Source organism: Puntigrus tetrazona, chromosome 25, assembly GCF_018831695.1.
Source record: "Puntigrus tetrazona isolate hp1 chromosome 25, ASM1883169v1, whole genome shotgun sequence".
Taxonomy (NCBI): domain Eukaryota; kingdom Metazoa; phylum Chordata; class Actinopteri; order Cypriniformes; family Cyprinidae; genus Puntigrus; species Puntigrus tetrazona.
The window spans coordinates 15,502,965-15,522,070 of record NC_056723.1 but is presented as its reverse complement, the minus strand read 5'-3'; the positions used below and the strand labels follow the sequence as shown (position 1 = coordinate 15,522,070).

Genomic DNA, 19,106 nt, shown 5'->3' with positions numbered 1-19,106 from the left:
ACACACACAAACACACACACACATACACACGCGCGCATAAGTTGATTCACTAGTTCAAATGTAGTTGTTTTTAAAGCAGTTTCTGAATACTAATCAGAAAGGTCAATTCTTACCATGAGACACTGACATCAGATACTGTTTGTTAAACTTTAAACAAACAGTATACTAAAAATGATCATCCTGTCAATCATGTGTCGCCCTCATTCATGTCTTTCCAAAGCTGTTTTTAATGCAAGCGCACAGTGTATTAATGTATAAAAGGAAAACAAAAACAAAATAAATTAAAATGATTTTTAAAATAGATTTGACAAAAAAGACTGTCTCTGACTTTCAGAATTAAAGTCTATTTTGCTGCAATATCTTTAAAATGTAAATGATATCCATTATTTTTGGCTAATCTTCACATAAATTACACTGTTGTCATCTTATTTAATGTTTTGTGTAACTGTGATTAATGATTGGTCTGCCTTAATGTGTAGCCCCACCCACCAAAACATCTCATTGGTCAACAAACTAGGTCAAAAACTTTTTTAATACATTGCAAAATTTAGCTGTACATACCAAATTCTTTAAATTAAATGAAAACAAAAAAAAAATAATGTTTTAAATAAACATTGTAAAAACCTCTTTAGGAAGTTGCAATATACGTACCAATAAGTATGTATCACTGCAGTTTCCAACAGAAATGAACACTGGCTTTAAAACATCAAGCACATCATTTTTTGCACACATTTGTGATTACAGCTCCATATGTTTTGCTTTCCCGATGTAACAAGCCTTAGGATGGACTTAGGGTACCCAGAATCCTTGAGTATAAAATGCAGGTCAAATTTTATTTCGAGTGTAAAAACAAGAAAATTCAGGTTTGGAATGACATGAGGGTAAACAAATGGTGACATGGTTATCATTTTTGCTCTACTGTTCATGTAAATAATTATTCTCAGTGTAGGTCAGATAAAAAAAAAACCTTGAACAAGCCTTTCTTTTATATTTAAGAGCAACATTGGTGTTGTGAAGGAGGTCACTGATGTTATGGCAACCCCTCTGACAGGAAAAGAGGTGCTGTGGCATACGCTTCCCAGAAGCCCTGGCTCCTAAACACCACGCTAGCGGAGAACATCACTTTCGAGATGCCTTTAATAAAGCAAAGGTAACTGACCTTCATTTACTTTCTCTAGATGCATTATCATTATCTCAGTGTTGCCAACACATTTATATACAGTACATAAAAAACCCCACCATATGGCATCTAGGTCCAATGTTTGTGTCTAATGGGCCTTCTGTGCGTCTTCCATCCAGTTGCCCTGGTGATGTACAGAAGTCAAGTGTTTACTTCTTTCTTTTTAGTCTCCATTTGTCGATACAAAAGCGTGCTCTATCCCCATCTGACGTTCAGTCATTATCGCCTCTTTAAACTCCAGTGACAGTCATTAGACAGATGTGGCCCTCGGTAAGTGCCTCTGTGAGTCACCGCTTCTCATAATCGGTTTTACAGCTGCCTCAGCGGTTGACACGTGTCAGCGGTGTCCGTACTCAAAGTGCATTGATCTATTTATTTGCTTACAGTCCGCTTGTCACAGTAGCAAAATTCTTTGGCAAAAAAAAATGTCCATTGTCAGTGGTATAAAAATGTATGAAGCACAGAACCCACCAGGCACCGGACGTCTATATAACCCCAGATAGCTGTTGTGCATGACGTCGAACAGACGTTACATTTCGGCTGAATATGAAATTCGGGTTGACACCAGTAATTGACGCTGACTTAACGTTGACTACACAACCTAAAAGCAACAAATATCAACATCAGCTGACGTCAGTATTGGATATCAATTTAACATTGAAATTAGACAATGAATTTACATAGAATTTTGTTCACCTGACTTCACAGCAAAACTTTAACCAAATGTCAACTTCTTATAGTGGTGTTAATTAAAAGAGACTTCCCAGCAGTCACACAACACTATAAGCAGCTTTCTGTTGGTCGACATTCGTTATAGCAGGATGGTTTCTGATTGACTTCATTCATCAGCTGAAAAAAAGCTGTTCTGAAAGCGATTCCAACAAGGTTGTTTTATCGTTGTGGTTTGCACTCTGCTATTCTTTAATATTGAGGATGATTTTTAGAACGATATCTTTATCGTTATCTTCATAGTTGGTGTGAACAGGCCTTTAGACTTGAATGAACTCTGTTATGATTGGCTAATCTCTGCTATTATCATCTTATAGTACAATTTATTGGTAAAAACTGTGGTTACAGTGGGCTACTTGGTTACGTGTTTTCGATAGAGTGTAACAGTCATTTTCCGGAAGTAAAAATTTAATTTCTCCATTAGGAAATTGAATCAAAACTAATTTAAAACGAAACAATAAACCATTGCAGACAAACCATCGTCAGCTATGACACTGATAATTAATGTTATTTTGTTCTATTGAATCCGTCAGCGATTCATGGGATTCTTTCGTTCATTAAAGGGATAGTTCACCTAAAAACAAAAATTCTGTTAATTACTCGCATGAGGAAAAAAATACTTCCAGAACCAGTGCTACTGAAAAAGGGGGCGGGCAATAATGCACTCAATACTCACACAAAGAAGTCTCATTGGTCAACAGTCACATGTTTCCAACATATTGCACATTTCGATTGTTCTGATTGGCTGTGAATGTACTGTGTATATTTTTGCATTATTATGGACATACACATTTCTTAAAACACTGATAGTTTCGACAAATGATATTTGGAAAGAGATAATAATTTTTGGTCTCATTTTCAAGTGGCTTAATTTCAGTGGCTTTGTCTGTCATTTTTATACTAATTTGAAGTGGCAATGCTTTAAAATGCCGTTATATCAGAGACCATGCAGAGAATCATTCATTTATTATTAATCACCAATTTTATTTCAACATGAATATTTCAAGAACTAATAAAGCTAGATTACCACATAGTGTTAAGTGTCTAGCCAGCTGCGCTTCAGTCTTATATCTTCTGTTGTTTCCAGGTACAGAACGGTAATTGAAGCATGCTCTCTCCAGCCGGACATTGACATCCTGCCCCAGGGGGACCAGACGGAGATCGGAGAGAGGGTCAGTGTGCCGCCCATGTGACTTTGGTGACGCATTTCATTACCAGCCATCTGGAATGGCTTTAGTACTTCAGATGGCAGAGTTTCGGTTATGATGGGTCATATTGAATTCCGCTGATAAACATACATATTCCTCAGGTTTTAGTATCCGGGCAGCCGTTGAAATGGCACAGTATCTTTTGTTTACTCTCAGGTTTTCAGTTCAGGTCACATTTAATAGCTTTCAGGTTGTTCCTAAAAGCAGCCTTCCACCTCATTTAAAAAGCTTCATCCGAGTCAAAACAAACAATACACATGCCACGTGTGTGTGTGTGTGTGTGGTACAGTTACCTTAACAACTTCTACCCCATTCCTAATGAGGTGTTTTATCAATACAGCCTGGTGACCTTCCTTTTCCTATTCTTCGCTCTTTTCAGGGCATTATTCTTTCCGGAGGCCAGAGGCAGCGCATCGGCGTCGCTCGAGCTCTTTATCAGACCACCAATGTTGTGTTCCTGGTAGGTCCAGATACATCCGTTCATGCAAATCAGTGAAGTGAGACGTCAGTTCATTTTTTCTTTTATCGTAGGACGATCCATTCTCGGCGCTGGACATTCACCTGAGCGATCACCTGATGCAGGAGGGCATTCTGAAACTATTGAGGGAGGAAAAGAGGACGGTGGTGCTCGTGACACACAAACTACAGTACCTCCCGCACGCAGATTGGGTACTTCATACGCAAATATACGTTTTTAAAGATTTCTTCCCATAGAAAGTTATTTAAATAAGAATTTTGAGGTTTAAAACTGCTCTTAGGTACAACAGACTTGGACTAAAGGTAAAGAGAAGTCTAATTTAAAAGTCAAATTTCTCAAAGGCTGAGCAATACTTATGAATTATTCACCTTCATTCATCACTGGTCGTTTATACGCAGTATCTATAGAAAAAATATCTGAGGAGCCCAAGAAATGATTTCACTAGGAATGAATAGCACAATACAATTACAATTTATAGCACAATACAAGCTTGTTGGAAAGGATGAATTCATTTGGTTTTCTGTCACGTTTTCATGTTTCATTATAAATCGTATTGAGTAAATTAGACCATCTGGTCTACAGAAAAATCTGATTAAATTCCCATTTGGTCAGTGCTTGCAATGAGAGAAATCAAACCGCCAGGCAAACCAAAACTGTTCAACCAAAATAAGGTCAGTGCAGGTTTAGAATAAGAAAATCATTCCCTTCTGCCTAACCTGATTGTTTTTTCATTCATTCAGACACAGAGGTAACAGGCACAAATGCTCTACTCAGACATGTCTCTCAGGAAACACTTCTTGCAGTGCATCAAACACCTAGATTTTAAGCTCATTAGTAGGAAAGAGTAAAAGTGAGACATTACATTTTGAATATTTCTTCTCCTTTACAAATGCAATATGTTTGAATTGCACAGATTTTACTGTATATTGCAGGTTCAGTTAGTTAATCTAAATTGATATAGGTGGTTTGCCACTTCCCTGAAATATTACCCATAGGAACATTTATGAATAGCTCAGTTGGTAGAGCATTGTGTTTATCTTGGTTCGATCTCAGGGAACGAACATGCTCAGAAAATGTATATGTACTATAAATTACAATTGGGTGAGGACAGATTTATGGGTGGGTTAAGTGTGGTCAATTAGCCACCTAGTAAAATATTCGCAAGCATTTTCATTGGTAAAGACAGTCATATATAATTTCATGATGGCAGACACAAAACTGTATAATGTAAAATGACACTGTCATTGTTTTTACGCCACTAGAGGGTATTTAACGTCAAAAAGGTGATTGCGCAAATTACCTGTAGGGCCATTATTTTGATTACCAGGCTACAGATGCAGTCTTTTGTAATTGCTATGTAATTACCTGGAATTTTCTTTTATTCAAAATAAAAATAACCTTATAAGCTTACAAACTGATGTATATAAGAATATCCTATAATTAAGCTTATTTTCCTTACCTCAATGTATGCAAGCTTAGATTGTGTACAATAGAAAGATGTTTTGTTTTAAGGTGGTTTAGGCATGTTTACTAGAAACAAAAATTGTTGCGTATATGGTTATTTTTTATATAGTTTGCCTCCAACAATTTCTTTAGTTAATTAAAAAAGTAAATACTTTCCAATTTTTTTTACACAACATATCTATTTTAAGGAAACATACAATTCTCAAGCTGATTTATTGCCATCATCAATCTTAATTAAAAATAAATAAAGACCCCGTCTCTCTCTCACACTGGCTATGGGTGATGAATTGCTTTGTTAAAGTCGTCCTTCTTCTGGCACTCAATAAATCACCAGTAATCAGATTTTTTTAACTCACTGTTTTTTTACACATAGCCACTTTAAGATGACAAATTAAAAGGGACAAGCTTATTGTTAAATATTAGCTTTATTTCTCAAGGGGCATTAAAAATGTCCACCTTGTTTCATTCAGCAAATGAAGTAATAATTGAATGTTGTTTCATTTGTAGATCATTGCAATGAAGGATGGCAGCATACAGACAGAAGGGACGTTGAAAGACATCCAAAATTCTCAGCCTGAGCTCTTCGAGCAGTGGAAGACTCTGATGCACAGACAAGACAAAGAATTTGAGAAGGTAGTGTGCAGAAAATTAATGAGATACTAGAGGAATACGATTTAAAGGGCAAGCTCATTTACTTTGCTTTGCAATGACAAATACTCACTTGACCTTTTTGTTGACATTTGTTTGTATTGTTTGAGAGATTGGTAAACTAATCTCTAGGTTTATGCTGACTAAATACAAATCAAGAAGACAGGACAAAGCAAATGCAGAGAAAGCATGTTAAATGGAACTTTAGACAAAGCTCAAACAAAATGAACTCAAGTCTCTAAACAAGTGTCTAATATGCCATCTAGTGGCCAACACACCTGCCCATCAGGACATTAAACTGTATTTTGTGTTCAAAATACATTTAAGTAAGAGGGATTTGATGTACCCCAAGGAACTGTGCTGGGCCCCTTCATGTTCATCTTCTACAATATTTGATCCAAATTTATCTGCAGAGTTTCTCAGAGTTTCTCAGGTGACCCCTTCAATTTAGGGATGAACAGGTCATCTCATGACACTATTAGTTAGTGTCCACTTTCAGAAACCCAAATACTCCAGCAAAGAATTATATAAAGAATGAAAGTGACATTTGATTAATGCTGAACAGAATACCCATCTCCATTATTCTGTGTTCCAGGAGACAGTAGATGAAAATATGACTGTGCTAGAAAGAAAAAACTTGAGGCGAGCCATGTACTCCAGAGAGGCTTTGAAGACTGAGGAGGAAGATGAAGGTAAGAGTAGACAAACATGCAGCAAAACACTAATAGGGATGTTTTAGCAGAGTTTGTATTACATGCTCACCTGATACAATAAAAGATTTACTTTCTGCAAGCTCCTTGCAATTAAAAAAAGATGGGTTGTTGCATTGTTAACTATGCAAGCCCTTGGTAGGAATCCTCATAAATCTTCATTAAAGATCTGGGTGACAGGAGAATAGTACTACTACTTGTTCTTTTTTGCAGTTTTTTGCTGACTGCAGCATTGGAAAAAAGAATTATCTGATTACAACACCCAATGCAAGTTCTGATGCCAAGATGTTTGGATGCCCACCCTCACCACCTGTCAGGATGCACTGACAGATGGCTGAGGTCTCTAGTCTTGGTGGCAAGCCTAGATTGAACATTGTAATGAATCTGTAATTAAGAAATACGATCCTTCTGAGTGGAACGGGGCAACATATTGGCATCATCCAAAGGTCTCTGACTGCAACAAACAAAATGCATTTGGCAAAGAGCAGAGGTAGCCAACCCTGCCTCTGGAGGGCTTCCTTCCTGCAGGCCAAAATTAGCTGGTTTAGGTTTTTGAATACAGATGGAGCTAAACTCTTTAAAAGCGTTGGATAGTATAGAGTATAGGACCATTGTTGTTTAAGCTTTATGGTTTGTGTGTTTGTTTGTTATATACACCGGGATAATTTGTGAACATTTTCCAACTTGATTAAGTTTGGCAACAAAACACTTTTTGTTCTTGCTGATTTCTTCATGTTCATCTTCCCAAAGTAACTCCTTACTACAGGTGTGTCCAGTTATAATTCTGGAGGGCCACTGTCCTTTAGAGTTTAGCTCCAAATCTAATTAAACACATCTGAACTAGTCAAGGTCTTCAGACCTCAGCTAGAAACTTTCACTCAAGTTGTTTGAGCAGGTTGGCGATATACTCTGCTAGACGCTAGCCCTTGTAGGAAACCCAGCATCAAAACCCAGGAGACTTATTTTTAGGCTGATTCTTTTTTGACAAAGTCCTATTCTCTGTAGTCTATTGTATTTAATAGACTCTCTGGAGAAGTCCTTAAAGGTGCTGACTTTACACACAGCCTCAGAAGTGACCACTTAACTAAAGCATTTAAAGACAATACAGAAAATCAGCAAACCTAGTCTCTAAAGATAGCAGTTACACAAATGACTTAAGCAAGAAAACTAAAGCCATGAAAACATTCACACTCTCAATAAAAAAAAATCTCCTTCACTGAACACTCTAGATATTTTAATGATTGAAGTGATGCCATCATGTTCACATCGAACATCCCATATAATGTACTTTACCCTAGTTTTTAATGTGATGTTTTGTTAGGATGAGGGATCAGCAGAGCTTAAACAGATGATTAAATTTGCAACCCCACACCCTCCAGGGGCAACACTGGACACCACTGCCTTACAGCATCAATTACACAGCAAACGCACATTACTTTCAAGTTTGTAGTTGATCATTTGCAAGTAGGAACTTCCCTGGAGGACTTGGAGGCAGCATATAAAACTGTAATTCATGGGTGTCCAGACCTGATCCTGGAGGGCCATTATCCAACAGAGTTTAGCTCCAACACTAATCAAACACACTTGAACCAGCTATTTAAGGTCTTCAGGATTACTAGAAACTTGGAGGCAGGTGCCACTACAGCTAAAATCTTCAGGAAAGTGGCCCTCCAGGAGCAGGATTGGACCCCCTGCTGAAAAGCATTAGTCTTGAGAATAATGCTAGATTCAGTGCATCAAAGAGTTCCTGTGTTCATGGGCTGGAGGGAAATAATGGTTCACAGCAATTAAGTATTCTCTAGACGGCAGATATAGGCTGAGCTCCAGTCATGTGGCAGCTGGCCACATTTCAATATACTCCAGTACTGAATCTATATTGAAAGGATGGCCTTCTGAGTGCAGTGACTTACAAAACAATAGACTCCATGATTTGCTTGAAGAAGTGACTAGAAACTCTTCCAGAAGAGTCACTGCACACATAGTGTTCTCTGTTAAATCGCCATTTTATTATCCTCTAACAAACAATGGTACAGGGTTTGGTCAGTTGGCTTTAACTGCCATTGAAAAAAACAGATAATTTTCTCCAGGCACTATTTCAATTACCTTCCTAAACAGTGCTGATTTTAATTGTAGCATGGGAGAGAGAGCGAGAGCATTTATCATCTGCTGGCAGACCAGACCATGCTGGAATGAATGAATAATGAATGTGGGTATGGTTCGGTCTCCTCAGCATTGAGATTGTGCTGAGTTCTTAAACCATAGTGGGTTGTAGCACGTTTTTTCTCTTCATCATGGCTAATGTGCTGTGCTAGTAAGTACTCAAGGGTATTCCTGGCATGGTCCAAGTGTTACATGCCTGTGGGCTTTGCAGCATTTTTCTCGTGTTTATTCTTTTCTATATCTCTCCCCTTTGCCATCCACCTACACTTGTGGTTTTAAAATGCCGACATGACGCTGAGTTTTAAATTTAGAGCAGCAATTGCAGAACACTATTTACACTTCAAGTTTGCACTTGCTCAAAAGATTGTTCTGTGGATATTTCATACCAATGTCAGAAGGGACCAGTTGTCACATCATCTCTCTGTCTATCTGGGAAGCTGTCACAATATCTATCCATCGATATATATTTCTGTTTTCCTTTCCTATATTTAGAACAGTCTGTGGAGAGTGATGAAGAAGATAACCTGTCTCAAGTGATGAGGCACAGAGCCACTATCCCATGGAGATCCTGTGGGACGTACCTGAGCTCTGCAGGCCTCCTGCTGCTCCTCCTGCTCCTGCTGTCCCAGCTCCTCAAACACTCTCTTTTGGTGGCCATCGACTACTGGCTCGCTCACTGGACGTCCAAAGTCATCACTGCCAAAATCGATGCAGCTGCACACAACTGCTCCCTAGTGCAGGTAAAGATAGCCAATATTATGTGTAAACAAAAAAAAAATGCTGGGTGGTTTCAGGAGTGTTAAGGCCCTGATATACTTCAAATTAATTCAAAAGAACGAACTGAAACGATGTAATTTTGATCAAATTCAGGCCAAAATGAAGTTCTTTTTGGCAGTTCGAAACAGCTCACCAAAGATAACTTTTTGGGGACTTTGCTGACTTCTAAACACCTTTGAGCTACCAGTGGTCCAAGGTGGTTACGCAATCGGTGGATGTGTTCTGAAATTTAATTTTTTTTATCATTCAGCTGAGTTCAGGCAAGGACGCCACATCTTCAAGTCACTATATATAGAGCTGAGCTGCCACAGATATATCCACACCATACTGCTGCTGCTGCTCTTCTTTCAAAGCGAATTTAAAAGGTATACAATAAATGAAATGCCGCAAGAAAACATACTTGATTTCTACTTCGGAAAGAGTATGCACTCTTGAATGATTTAGGCTTAGAGGCTAGAAGATTTACATAATTTATGGTTTGCACCTGCTAAAGTGGCACAGTTCCTCAACCTCGGACAGCTTAGATTGGCTGCTTGTGTTATTGAAAGTCTCCATGATAAATATGCCAATTTGGTAATGCCCTACTGGTATTTTATATGTCCATGAGGCACATAAAAACTGAAAATAGCACACAGGAAAAAGACAAGAGAAGGTGTTAAGAGACAGTCTTATCACTTTATTAATAGACCATTGCTGTCACTGAGGAAGAGCATGTTGTGGTGGGCTCAGCCTGGAGCTAGCATGTGCTCTGACAGCTCAGATAACACAGTAAGGCTAGACTCCAGTTGTTAAGGGTTAGAGGCGAGGACGTTTATCTAATAAACCTCAGCTTGACTCAGTCAGATGGATAAAACTGTGCTGCTTAGAAGAAGCCGGTGGTCCATCAGAGTTCTGCCTTTTTTGAAGACACACAGGTGCAGCAAAAGGGTTTTGCATAAATGTCTTCACCGTCCCATGGGATTCACACACAGCTGCTCTGTGCGATAAGCGCAAAAAATCCCAATTTTTTCCACTCCACATGCTCCTCGGAGACCCTGCAGGTCATCTTATCAGCCTATTTATTTCTTTTTTTGTATTGTAACAAACCAGATCAATACTCAGCTCTCCATCACTGCTTAAGAAATTGCTCAGCGAATTTTAAGCAAGCCGTGCAGAACGCAAAGTAGACTTAACCCTGATTTAGATTTTCCACTAATTAGATATTTTCTTTTTAAGTTAATTCTCATTATTGATGTTCTCTGCTGGAGTTCTGCAGTAATGAATAGCCTTTTAGTCGTTTTGATTGCCAATTGATTTTCTTTCAGTTTGTTATTTCAACAGCGTGTTGGAGGGTCGCAGTGCATCAGTCAGAAAATCCTTAATGTCTTGATGTGTAATTTAAATCCAGCTTTTATGGTAGATATACTCAAGGCCTTTTAAATTCAGAATAATAACTAATCCAATAAACAAGGCCAAAATAGTAAGCATGACTTATCCATAACAATAGCACAAATTTGAGGTTTTTTGGCGTAGCATTTATATGCCTTTTCATGTTTTTTGAAGTGTCTTTGTTCTCCTCGCAGGACTTGGGTTTCAGTCACTCGTCATACCTGCTGGTGTTCAGTCTGCTGTGCTGTCTGGGTATAGTACTGTGTCTGGCCACATCGGTGGCTGTGGAGTGGACAGGCCTGCGCGTGGCCAAAGAACTCCACCACAATCTGCTCAATAATATTATTCTTGCTCCAATGAGGTACATTTTAAACGTTTTATATTTGTTAGGCGTTTATGTGAATAATTACTGTATAGTGTGTGTAATTTGTCATGACTGAGTCACGGTGTGTGTGGGTATGTATTAGACGAGAGGACATGAGGTGGGTGGCTAGGAGTCTTGTTTTATAGCTCTTTGCCTGTGTACCCTCTCTATGGCTCATTTAGCAAAGCAAACGTTGATTGGGGGATTTAGCGACTTTGTAACGCTCTAAGTGCTCATGGGAGGACATATGGAAAAGCAGGGTGATATGCTAATTTGTAACTAGCTGTTTCTTTAGAGAAGCTCTCCCGAACTGGCGAAAGTTGGTGAAAAGCTAGCTAGATAGATGAATAATAAGAGTTAAATATAATAATAAAAATAGTAATATTGCATTTAATAATCAAATTTGTTTAACATACATGAAATATTTGAATACATATATAATGTATATATGTGATATGTATATTATATATGTATAAATATACACACTGTATGTTTTCAATGTAGTTAATATATATATATATATATATATATATATATATATATATATATATATATATATATATATATATATATATAATATAATTTGTATAATACAGTATATATAATATATAAACAACATATTTTTCTTACATGCTTGTGTGTATTTATATATAAATATACACAGCACAAACACATTATGTACACAAAACTTAAATTTCGGATATGATTAATCGAGATGAATCATTTTACAGCAGTAAAAAAAAAAAAAATTTACTTTAATATTACTAAATATTGAATTTATTATTTTGTTTAATCTTTATAATTATATGTGTCTGACAGAAGCATGAACATGCAAATGATTATTTTTTATAAATGTAGTATTTTCTGTGAAACACCAAATTCTGTATTTATCAGAATGTCCTAGCTGCTCTTTTACATACAGTGAATGTTGATGAGGACTGCAGCTCTTAAACCCGAAGCTCTTCTGAAAGGCAACAAACCGTACACGTGAAAGCACGAAGAATGACCTTACAGTTTTGGACTGGTGCTTGTACAGAGCTATAGTTGGAATATCTGGAATATCATCCAAATTTTGTGTATTAAAAAGTGGCCTTTAGCTAAATTCGATTAAATTCTTCTCATCCTTCTTTTTCAGGCTCTTTGAAACAACTCCTTTAGCAAGTATATTAAACCGTTTCTCTTCTGACACCAATACAATAGATCAGGTATGATGTTATGATATTTCTGCGTGAGGCAATACGTCTTCCTTGGTTGACTGTTAGAACAGCCATTAGCGATAGCTTTTAAACAACTGCGTATTAATATTTGTGTCTCTTCATGTTTCAGCACATTCCCTCCACTCTGGAGTGTTTGAGTCGCTCAACGCTGCTGTGTGTATCAGCTCTGGGTGTGATCTCATACGTTACGCCGGTTTTCCTCATCGTAGTCGCACCGCTGGCCATCGCCTGCTACTTCATCCAGAAATACTTCAGAGTAGCATCAAAGTAACCGATCAGATTCATTCATCACATGCATGAGAACTGAAACTCTTCATTCTCCAATAGCTTAATATTGATTTATTGTAAAATAATGTAAACAACAAAATATTGGCGACAGTCATGTGCTCCTTTGTAATTTCATGCATTTTAATTTAGATAGATCTAACAGAATTTAAGAATTGTCACAAATTTGATGTCAGTACCATTCCATTCAGCTGATCCCTGAATCTGGCGATAGCATTTTTAGCTGCAGCTTAGCATAGATCATTGAATCTGATGAGACCATTAGCATCTCAAAAAAACTGACCAAAGAGTTTGCTATTTTCTAGGCCGCAACTTTTCATTTTCTTTTAGTCTTTGTATACAATGTAACTACAGAAAAGCCAAGTAGTAAATAGGAAAAATATTGCATAATAATAAACTCTTCATTATTTGAGCGAGATGCTAATGGTCTCATCAGATTTAATGATCTATGCTAAGCCACAGCTGAAAGTGCTCCACCAGACTCCAATGGTTTCGAAAGTGGTAAAGCTCAACTGTTTAATTGTAGGGGAGTTGAAAAAATAACTAAAACAGTGGAATGTTTCTTTAAAGGGGTACTTCACCCAAAAATGAAATTCTATTGTCATTTACTCTGCCTCATGCCAACCCTATGAGCATGTGTCTTTATTGCTTCATATACATATAAATGAAGATTTTTAGAGAATCAGTCTATAATGATGCAATGGTTGCCCAAAAGTTGCAAAAGATGCTCAAAAAAGCACATACAGCCATCATGGGAGTAATTCATGTAACCCTAGGGCATAAATCAGTGTCTTCTGTATATAAATATAGAATATTTAAAACGTTTTGTTAATCTATAAACCGCTTAACTGTCATACATGAATTAAAAGACAGAATCTGCTACATTGTAAAGTTTGTGGCCCACAAATGCATGTATATTAGTTGGATGGAAGCAAAGGTTTATAGTTAAAAAACAAACTATAAACTATTACAGTTCTATGATCATTCCTGGTAAGACCGAGTTTTTGCTTGACATAAATATTAGCATGTAGTAAAGTATGAATTATACAGTGTGTATATAGTGTAAAGTGTGATGTAAAGTTGTGAAACTAACGTACGTTTGACTCTCTCATGAACGCATGTACGACAGTAAACAGGAAGCAGTGACTTGTAGTTGAACAGAGTGACTTCAGTGCTTTGTAAAGTATGATGTAAGAGCCTGGTGAAGTGTGTATAAAGCTTGCTATGAAGCTCATGCGAGAACTGATGTGGAAGCTTCTCGAGCGAGCTTCAATGCAAACAACTTCTCAAGCGTAAACCTGACCCTCTCTTGAACGCACATTTGCAGTCAGGTTTATTTTGATTCATTGATTCATCCACTGGGGTTGTATGGATTACTGTCAGGAAGGTTATATACTTGTACAGACTATATACAGGTTATATACTCACAGAGATTACTTTTCTAAAAGTTTTTATTCGTGTCTTAAGAGAGCACTTCATATACGTTCATATTACGTCATATTACGTCGTTCCAAATCTGTATTACCTTTGCTAATCTTAAAAACATATGTTAAGATATTTTTGATGAAATCCAAGAGCTTTCTGATCCTGCATAGACAGCAACACAACCGACACATTCAAGACCCAGAAAGTCAATAAGGAGATTGTTAAAATAGTCCATGTGACATCAGTGGTTCAACCACAATTTTATGAAGCTACAAGAATAAAATTTCTTCTCTTTCGTGTCAGAAAAAAAACTTCCCTTAGCTCTGTAAAATTACAGTTGAACCAAATGTCCTTGCTACCTTTCTGGATCTGGGTGCTGTCTATGGAGGTTCTCGGGTTTCATCAAAAATATCTTAATTTGCGTTCTGTAGATTAACAAAGATCTTTCAGGTTTGGAACGACATGAGGGTGAGTAATAAATGACAGACTTTTTTTTTTTTGGAGTGAACTGTGCTTTTAAGATGTTTAGCTGAACTGACCTGCGTGTGTTTGCAGAGATCTCCAGCAGCTTGAAGACAGCACTCAGCTTCCTCTGCTCTCACACTTCTCTGAGACAGTAGAGGGGCTCACAACCATCAGAGCGTTCAGGTGCGCAGAAGTCTTCTTGTGTCGCTCTGGTTAAAGTCACTCCATTTAAACAGATTCTTCTGGTACTTTCCTTTCTTAGGTATGAGCCTAGATTCAGACAGAGACTTCTAGAGTTCACAGATGCCAATAACATGGCCTCTCTCTTCCTCACAGCGGCCAACCGCTGGCTGGAGGTTAGAATGGTGCGTTTATCAGCCACAAGTCGTTACTGTCTGTTCCAGTTTCTGCGACGTTAAAAATAAATGCTTCCAAAATAGGCCGAGGGGTAACTGTTATACTGTTGTATCTCCTGCAGGAGTACATCGGGGCTTGTATTGTTTTAATAGCAGCTGTGGCGTCCATCACAAACTCTCTGTACAATCATCTGTCCACGGGGCTGGTGGGGCTGGGACTCACATACGCCCTCATGGTAAGAGCTCACCTACATATTTCAACACGCTGATCATCAGTAACGTTGGATAACTTCTGTATATTGCATCTCTCAGGTGTCTAACTATCTGAACTGGATGGTGCGTAACCTGGCAGACATGGAGGTACAGTTAGGAGCTGTGAAGAGGATAAAAGCTCTGCTGAAAACTGAGCCTGAAAACTACGAGGGTCTGCTGTGTGAGTATCGCTATAGACCGGATATACGAGCCTTCACTTCCAGTCGTACACTCAGCATCTGTCTCCATTTCTCGTTTTCTGCATAACTTACGTCTCCTGTCTCTTTGGTTGAATGCTTCTCTCTCAGCGGCGTCTCAGGTCCATGAGGGTTGGCCACAGCGGGGTGAGATTCAGATCCAGAATCTGAGCGTGAGGTACGACAGCACCCTGAAGCCGGTCCTCAAACACGTCAATGCCCACATCAGCCCAGGACAGAAGGTACAACTGACTGCCATCTGCAAAGAGACAGAGATCACTGCTTTTTTAGTAGCATAAACGCAATAAAATGTATATTTTTTTATGTATAAATAAAATAAAAAATACAACACGATAAAGTTTGTTGTGTTGATCTGTTAAAGGTTGGTATCTGTGGTAGAACAGGAAGTGGCAAGTCGTCTTTTTCATTAGCCTTTTTCCGGATGGTGGACACATTTGAAGGTGACCCGTTTTTCAAGCTAATGTCATTTAAATTACATAGTATGTATAATATATGGATTTTAAATCTGTATAATTTAACAGGACGAATAATCATCGATGACATCGATATAGCAAAGCTGCCTCTTCAGACGCTGAGGTCGCGCTTCTCTATCATTCTGCAAGATCCCTTCTTATTCAGCGGAACCATCCGGTGCGTCTCATGAAATCAAACACTGACGCAAGTCATTTACATTTGAACAACACGATCAGTTAGAACCGGATACATGAGATATGATTTCACAAACTCTACATTATGAATAGAAGACAGACAAGCATAAAGCAGCATTCGTGTATTATTTATTACGGCTGTTTCTCTCTCGGGTACCAGAGCGGCAGCAGAGTGAGCTCAGTTTTTTGTCTCGTTTCAGTGTTTTTAAAAGCCTCAACACTGTAGGATTTCTAGGGCAAGCTGAATTTTTAATGAGCTTTTTTAATACCTCGTCTTCTTCAGTTTTAATCTAGACCCGGAGATGAAGGCTACAGACAGCATGCTGTGGGAGGCGTTAGAAATCGCCCAGCTCAAGCCGGTAGTTAAAACCCTGCCGGGAGGACTAGGTAAGACGATGAAACACACCAGATACTGATAGAAAGGACATGTTAAAGAGATTGTTCACTTAAAACCTGGACATCTTGTCATTAATGAATGAATTCATGTCTGATTTTGATTCAGGCTCAAATAATAAAATATAATCAGAATACGGAGGAAGAAACACCTCTATTTTATCAAAAAGCCCAGAAATATGCAATTTGGTGCAGATGCTGATATTTCTATGGAAAAATATTCATGATGATAAAGTCACACTTTATTTTAAGGTATGATTATCGATATTAACAAACCATTATTTTTCCCTCTATATACTCTTTATTTGCTGCTTATTAATTGTTAGTAAGGTTTTTGTTATATTAAGTATTAAGGATGTAGAATAATATGATTGTGCACAATATGTGCTTTAATAAGTTACTAATAAACAGCCAATACGATAATTACAGGCATGCTAATAAGCAACTATATAATAGTGAGAATCGGTCCCTGTACTAAATTATGATATCCTGGGCTGGGTACACACCAAAAGATTTTCAATCTCTGCTGCTTCTGTGCTTTCTGATCGGATATCGTTTAGTTTCACGCGATGATCTCCAGATCGTATCGAGCAGATTCAGTCACACGTCACACCACGGGAAAATCTGATAAGATAATCTTTACAACCACCAAGATATCCGGGACATTACCTAGAAATCAGCCCGATCATCTTCTGGCCTGCACCCAGCCCACAGGCTTCTAGAGAAGTTGGTTTACAGTAGCGCTTTATTGTTTAGAAATTGAGGAATCGCGATGTTGAATAAAATCAATAATAAAATATGAAAAGAGAAAATTATCCCACCGCGCTTGTGATTAACCGCTCGCGCTGTGACAAGTGGAATAGAAATAAAAAGACATTTAGTTCATGCGTGAGGCACCAAACATGTTTACATAAAAAAAAAAAAAAAAAAAAAAAACAACTATGGAAAAGTAGCGCAATCAAATAAAAAAACCTGTAAAGAACTTCTACTGTGTGTCTGATATTTTGTGTTTGCATCATGGTGATGGGCAGAAAGCTGCCGTTTACTGTTTTAACTCAATATTTTTAGTTTATATAATCGGCTGGTATTATAACATTATTACTACCTTGACTTTTGAGAATTCGTTACAGCACTTTTCTTGTATTATTTCTGAACGTATATGTAATAGGACAATTTAGTAAGGTGTAGTTGTCTTTTACGGATCTTTTCCCCAAAGGGTCCCACTTTAAACATCTAGTAACATAGTATCTATAGCTCTACTGTAACCACCCCCAGAAGGGTAGAAGCACCAATGTGTGCCTACATACTAAGTACACGGGAACTAGGGACACTTCAGAGAAAGTGGGACCAAAATTATTTTCTTTAGGTTAATAATGAAAAAGAGTTCATGTTGTTGTTGACTCGATAATAAACTAATTAGATTTGGCCAAATGTTGTAGGGTTATGGGGTAAGATTTTATGAATGAATGACCTGGTGTACCCCTCTCGACAGAAAAAGACATTAAATTGTGCGGTCAGCTGGTAATCACATCACCTCCAGACATTAAACCAGCTGCACCAACATTTCGCTCTGAACACATAAAACCCTTTAGACTGTGAATCTAAAGTTCTGATTTCAGTCTTTCTCCTTGCGTTTCAGATGCTATAATAACTGAAGGTGGGGAGAACTTCAGCCAGGGGCAGCGTCAGCTCTTCTGTCTGGCTCGAGCGTTCGTGCGGAAGAGCAGTATTCTGATAATGGACGAGGCCACTGCTTCCATAGACATGGCTACGGTGTGTGTGTGTGTGTGTTTAGAGAGTCTGAGAGGTAGAGTGAACCGCCCAGAGGCCAAGACCTCGATTCACTCGATGCTCCAGCACTCTTCTCCTCTGCCTTCATCTCTCTGAATAAATGAAGCGTGGCTCTGCTAAACGCACTGACTGACTTTAACAGAGGAGTGGACACACAGTGATGGTCAATTTGACTGATTCATACCGAAAGGAAAGCGTCTGTGTGAGAAGTGCTGGTGTTTATGCACCACCTACAGACTGATATCAAAAATTCAGCAGAAAAATGCCATGCTAGCTTGAACATAAACCGTCATTAAAGCACTAATATGTAAAATAATATATACTAAAGTTAACTTTTCAAGTAAATCTTCACTTAAATGGTAGTAATAATAATTAATAAATACATATATTGGAGAAATACAATTAAAAAGATATATATTAATGCACTACAATATATTACAGTGGTATTTTGTTTAAACGTTAGAAATTATTTTAAAAATATCAACAAAGGTCATAAGGAATATTATACATATATTATAATGTTTTTTTATAGTAGGTTGGGTAAAGAAATATATACATACTTTTTAATGTTAGTCTAGGTTAGAAGGTTAAATTATTTAAAAATAATATTAGTGCTCTTTTAAATGTTAGGTTAAAAAAGGTTAAAATGCTAAATAAAAATGAAATATTTATAATGCTCTTTTTATGTTATGCTAAAAAGCTTGTTATTCTAAAAACAAAATATAATAAATTACTAATGCTCTTTTTAATAGGTTATGACATTATAAAAATGTTCAAATATAAAGTTTAGGTTAGTTCTAAAGTATGAAAGTATTTTTTAAAAAAATCATATATTACATTGCTATATTATGCTGTGTTATATACTAATAATGTGTTTTATTTAATAGGAGAGCATTCTGCAGAAAGTAGTGATGACTGCCTTCGCCGACAGGACTGTGGTCACCATTGCTGTACGTTTGCTTACTGATTTT

At 37.5% G+C, this 19,106-nt stretch overlaps 1 protein-coding gene across 2 annotated transcripts in view; it reads left to right on the top strand.

Annotated features, from left to right (window-relative positions):
• LOC122331105 (ATP-binding cassette sub-family C member 8-like) overlaps nucleotides 1-19,106 on the top strand; it is a 48,183-nt gene that overhangs the window by 28,733 nt on the left and 344 nt on the right. The window contains exons 20-39 of one of the 2 annotated variants that reach the window (XM_043228562.1): nucleotides 1,052-1,150; nucleotides 2,997-3,081; nucleotides 3,497-3,577; nucleotides 3,649-3,786; nucleotides 5,567-5,692; nucleotides 6,303-6,399; nucleotides 9,070-9,317; nucleotides 10,917-11,083; nucleotides 12,222-12,291; nucleotides 12,413-12,570; nucleotides 14,569-14,661; nucleotides 14,741-14,843; nucleotides 14,957-15,070; nucleotides 15,147-15,267; nucleotides 15,395-15,525; nucleotides 15,666-15,744; nucleotides 15,826-15,934; nucleotides 16,235-16,338; nucleotides 17,984-18,117; nucleotides 19,023-19,085. In XM_043228562.1, coding sequence (XP_043084497.1) covers nucleotides 1,052-1,150; nucleotides 2,997-3,081; nucleotides 3,497-3,577; nucleotides 3,649-3,786; nucleotides 5,567-5,692; nucleotides 6,303-6,399; nucleotides 9,070-9,317; nucleotides 10,917-11,083; nucleotides 12,222-12,291; nucleotides 12,413-12,570; nucleotides 14,569-14,661; nucleotides 14,741-14,843; nucleotides 14,957-15,070; nucleotides 15,147-15,267; nucleotides 15,395-15,525; nucleotides 15,666-15,744; nucleotides 15,826-15,934; nucleotides 16,235-16,338; nucleotides 17,984-18,117; nucleotides 19,023-19,085 — 2,320 coding nt within the window. Of the gene's footprint in view, nucleotides 1-1,051; nucleotides 1,151-2,996; nucleotides 3,082-3,496; nucleotides 3,578-3,648; nucleotides 3,787-5,566; nucleotides 5,693-6,302; nucleotides 6,400-9,069; nucleotides 9,318-10,916; nucleotides 11,084-12,221; nucleotides 12,292-12,412; nucleotides 12,571-14,568; nucleotides 14,662-14,740; nucleotides 14,844-14,956; nucleotides 15,071-15,146; nucleotides 15,268-15,394; nucleotides 15,526-15,665; nucleotides 15,745-15,825; nucleotides 15,935-16,234; nucleotides 16,339-17,983; nucleotides 18,118-19,022; nucleotides 19,086-19,106 lie in introns of those variants that run through there. The other variant, XR_006248130.1, reaches the window with a different exon arrangement.